Here is a 3256-nt window from a genome sequence, read left to right on the forward strand (position 1 = left end):
AAGAAAAAGGGCAGCGGCGGAAAATTAAAATGAATAAATAAAAAATTAAATAGGAAAAAAAAGTAGCGGGTCTTGCACGCCACTCACATGGAATTTTATCATCAGACTTAATGAGCTATCAAATATTGGGTGGTTTCAATAATTATTATTGTGGTTATTAATGGTCAAGATCGTACTTCCATCATTGCTGTTCCACCACCTGTTCTGACTTAATTACATTGGTCCAACCCCCTTCAGTGCGCTAATCATTCACAGTAAGCCTTACTAATAATAAATTCCCTTATAGGTGGTGGTATACTCATTATATATACTAATAATAAATTCCCTTTCTTGTTTATTTAGGTGGTGGTATACTCATTATGTATATATCCGATCCGCCGCTGGCATAGCAGTAAGACTAGCATTTGTATTACTCATCTCATCACGCGCGCGTGCAGCTACAGCGCCCCCCCCGCACCATATAGAGGCAAGCAAACCCCTTGTGTTCTTTGCGTCAAACAACAACAGGTTTTTTCCGTAGTCTGCCTGCCTAACTTTGCCTCTTCAATCTTCTTCAGTCTTCTTCAATCTTGTTCATCTTCTTGTTCTTGCCTTGACTGTGAGAGATTTTGACTGTGACCATATCCAGAACGTATCTAATTTCATCATCCCTGACGTCGCAACGCAAGCTTTCACGGATGTCAAATATTTGAAGCCTTCCTGCCTTCCTTCTTTCTCGCATTCGTCGCTGCTCTGCAACACCAGACAGGAAAGGAAATTTGTTCTTGTGAAGTTTAGGTGAAAAGAAGCAGTTTTGGCACAGTTTGCTTCTTGTGAAGTTTAGGTAAGAAGCATTTTTGGGAGTGTTAGGTTCTTTTTTGGCATGGAGGAGACGAACAAGGAGCAACGGGGTTTGGAGCGGCTGAGGTCGATGTCCATGTCGGCGGAGGACGCAGGGTTGGCGCTGAGCGTCGGGCTATCCATTGCCATGCCTTCCAGGCAGGAAGACGAGCTTGAATCGCCTAAAAAAGGCTTGCCTTTGCAGCTGGAGCTTCTGCCTTTGCGCCCCCTTGCGCGCGTTGCTGCTCCTCAGGGTTCGCCCACGTCTCCACCATTTCCCTGGTTGTTGCCTCATAGCTGTGAGTAAATATGCCTGGTTCGATCCTAAAAATGTCATCTTTTTGCTGTTCTTGTCCATGGCTGTGAGTCGTATGCCTGGTTTGATCCTCAAAATGTAATATTTTTTCCTTTTTCTGTCCATAGCTGTGAGTAGAATGACTGTTTTGATTGTAAAAATGTTATCTTTTGGTGCTTTTCCTGTAGGTTGTGGTCTGATAGGGTTTGGTGTTTTTGCAGGCCGAGAAGAGGTGACGATTGCGGAGGCGAATCCTGCACGCGGGATAGACATGAATCGGGCGCCTGACGCATCATCGGCCTTCCGCTCGGAGGCTTTGCGCGTTATGGAGAGCGGCGGCCCTTTGCCTGTAAAACGGGAGCGGGAAAAGCCGTCCTTTGAATTCGAGCTCGAGAGGGATCGAAACTGCGACGTGAGCTCCAGGACCAGCGATGAGGAAGAAATCGGCTCTACGAGGAAAAAGCTCAGGCTTTCCAAGGAGCAGTCCGCTCTGCTGGAAGAGAGCTTCAGAGAACACAGCACTCTGAACCCGGTAACTTGGATTGCTTTAAACCCTAGAATATTTAATTGAGGTTTCGAAACGTCCGTAAAGGTTTTCGTTTTCTGGAGCCTGATCCGTTTCTTTATCCGAATCCTAGCAGAAGCAGAAGAACGCGCTGGCAAAGCAGTTGAATTTACGACCGCGGCAAGTCGAAGTCTGGTTCCAGAACAGAAGAGCTCGGTATGCCGTTATTTTCCTTTCTTCATTTATTTACAGAACAGGTCACAGGTTCGAAACTCGCCGAGGGTTAAAAACCTAAAAACAGGCCTTTTATGCTAATATTTCTCGTCTGTTTTTTTTTCCAGGACAAAGCTAAAGCAGACAGAAGTCGACTGCGAACTTCTGAAGCGATGCTGCGAAAACCTAACGGAAGAAAACAGAAGACTTCAAAAGGAGTTGCAGGAGCTGAGGGCATTAAAGGCTGCTCCGCCATGTGTAATCGGAGGAGGAGGAGGAGGAGCAGGTGGCCGTGACTATTATATGTCGCTTCCAGCAGCCACGCTCACCATGTGCCCTTCCTGTGAGCGCGTTGCCTCCATGGACAACATTAATAGAAGCGCCACCCTTCCCTTCTCAAAACCCCAGCTTTCTCAGTTTGCTCAACAGTCGGCGGCATGTTAGCTTTCAGCTTTCAGCTTTCCCTTTCATTTATCAATTTCCCTCATCTCTTCACAGCGCTTCTTTTTGCTCAGATCTGTGATGTCCTTTCTTGCCCCCTACCCTTCCCCCACACACACAGCAAATAGCAATATATACAATACATATCCATCCATTGAATACAAAGGAAACGCAAAGAGAAAGTGATTGACTAACAATCTCTACGCCGTATTTCGGGTCGATCTCTCCGTGCAGGAGGAGATTTGTCTGTCTGTATATTGTCAAAATCTCCTCATCTCCATTCATTATTGTTCTTGCTAGTGCTCTCTGTACATAAATTTTGAAGCTGGAGGAAATACAATACCCAATTATAGTAATAACATTAGAGAGTTTTGATGACCTCCTCACTGGTTTCTGATCTTTACACTGGTTTTCTGTACTTCATCCATGGTTTTTTGTTACCCGTTTCAAAGTGGAATAATATTTTGAGGACGAGTTGTTATTCTGTTCATTAACTGTTACAACATTTTCTGCTGTCAAGATTGGATGGGTATTATCGTCATGGTTGAATTTCTCATTTCTTTGTTTATTCTCATTTCTTTGTTTATTATAATTTTGTGTTTAAGGAAGATTGTGATTTGAAATTCTGGCTTGTCAAATTTCCATTAACGGAAGATTTGATTCTATGTTGAGATTATTCACCAACATGTGTGTATTCTTTGTTCTATGTAATCTAGGAATACCATGACTCACTGTAAATATATGTATTTTTGACATTCGTTGAATATTTCTCTGTTCCAAATCCTTTGCTTCTCAACCAAGGCATTCAAAAATATACCCATTTCCCCCCCTGAATTTATTGGTCAAATAGATGAATAAAGAAAGCTTCCAGAGGAAGCGTAGCGTATTATTCTTGCCATATCTTCTAAAAATATCCTCTTAAAATATCATGAGTTGAATAAGGATTGTAATTCGTATGCTTTGACAAATAAGCCCTCAACAAT

General features: G+C 43.1%; 1 protein-coding gene across 3 annotated transcripts; it reads left to right on the forward strand.

The window, feature by feature from the left end:
* The first annotated feature begins 226 nt into the window (after positions 1–226).
* LOC131027397 (homeobox-leucine zipper protein HOX15) lies at positions 227–2763 on the forward strand. Of its 3 annotated transcripts, XM_057957440.2 has the most exons (5): positions 227–254; positions 343–1118; positions 1336–1646; positions 1753–1835; positions 1961–2763. In XM_057957440.2, the coding sequence occupies exons 2-5, from the start codon at positions 863–865 to the stop codon at positions 2274–2276; spliced, it is 966 nt and encodes a 321-aa protein (XP_057813423.2). In that variant the 5' UTR covers positions 227–254; positions 343–862; the 3' UTR covers positions 2277–2763. The 3 variants fall into 3 exon arrangements, with proteins under 3 accessions (XP_057813423.2, XP_057813422.2, XP_057813424.2); XM_057957439.2 differs by lacking the exon at positions 227–254 and having other exon boundaries at positions 342–1118; XM_057957441.2 differs by lacking the exon at positions 227–254 and having other exon boundaries at positions 342–1118; positions 1756–1835.
* Positions 2764–3256: the final 493 nt, after the last annotated feature.

Source organism: Cryptomeria japonica, chromosome 1 (genome assembly GCF_030272615.1).
Source record: "Cryptomeria japonica chromosome 1, Sugi_1.0, whole genome shotgun sequence".
NCBI lineage: Eukaryota > Viridiplantae > Streptophyta > Pinopsida > Cupressales > Cupressaceae > Cryptomeria > Cryptomeria japonica.

What these genes read in the sequence shown, in the direction of transcription:
- LOC131027397 (XM_057957440.2), top strand. Translation starts at nt 863, where the DNA reads ATGGAGGAGACGAACAAGGAGCAACGGGGTTTGGAGCGGCTGAGGTCG. An exon ending in CTGGTTGTTGCCTCATAGCT is followed by an intron (nt 1,119 to 1,335) that starts GTGAGTAAATAT and finishes GTGTTTTTGCAG; the next exon opens with GCCGAGAAGAGGTGACGATT. An exon ending in AACACAGCACTCTGAACCCG is followed by an intron (nt 1,647 to 1,752) that starts GTAACTTGGATT and finishes TCCGAATCCTAG; the next exon opens with CAGAAGCAGAAGAACGCGCT.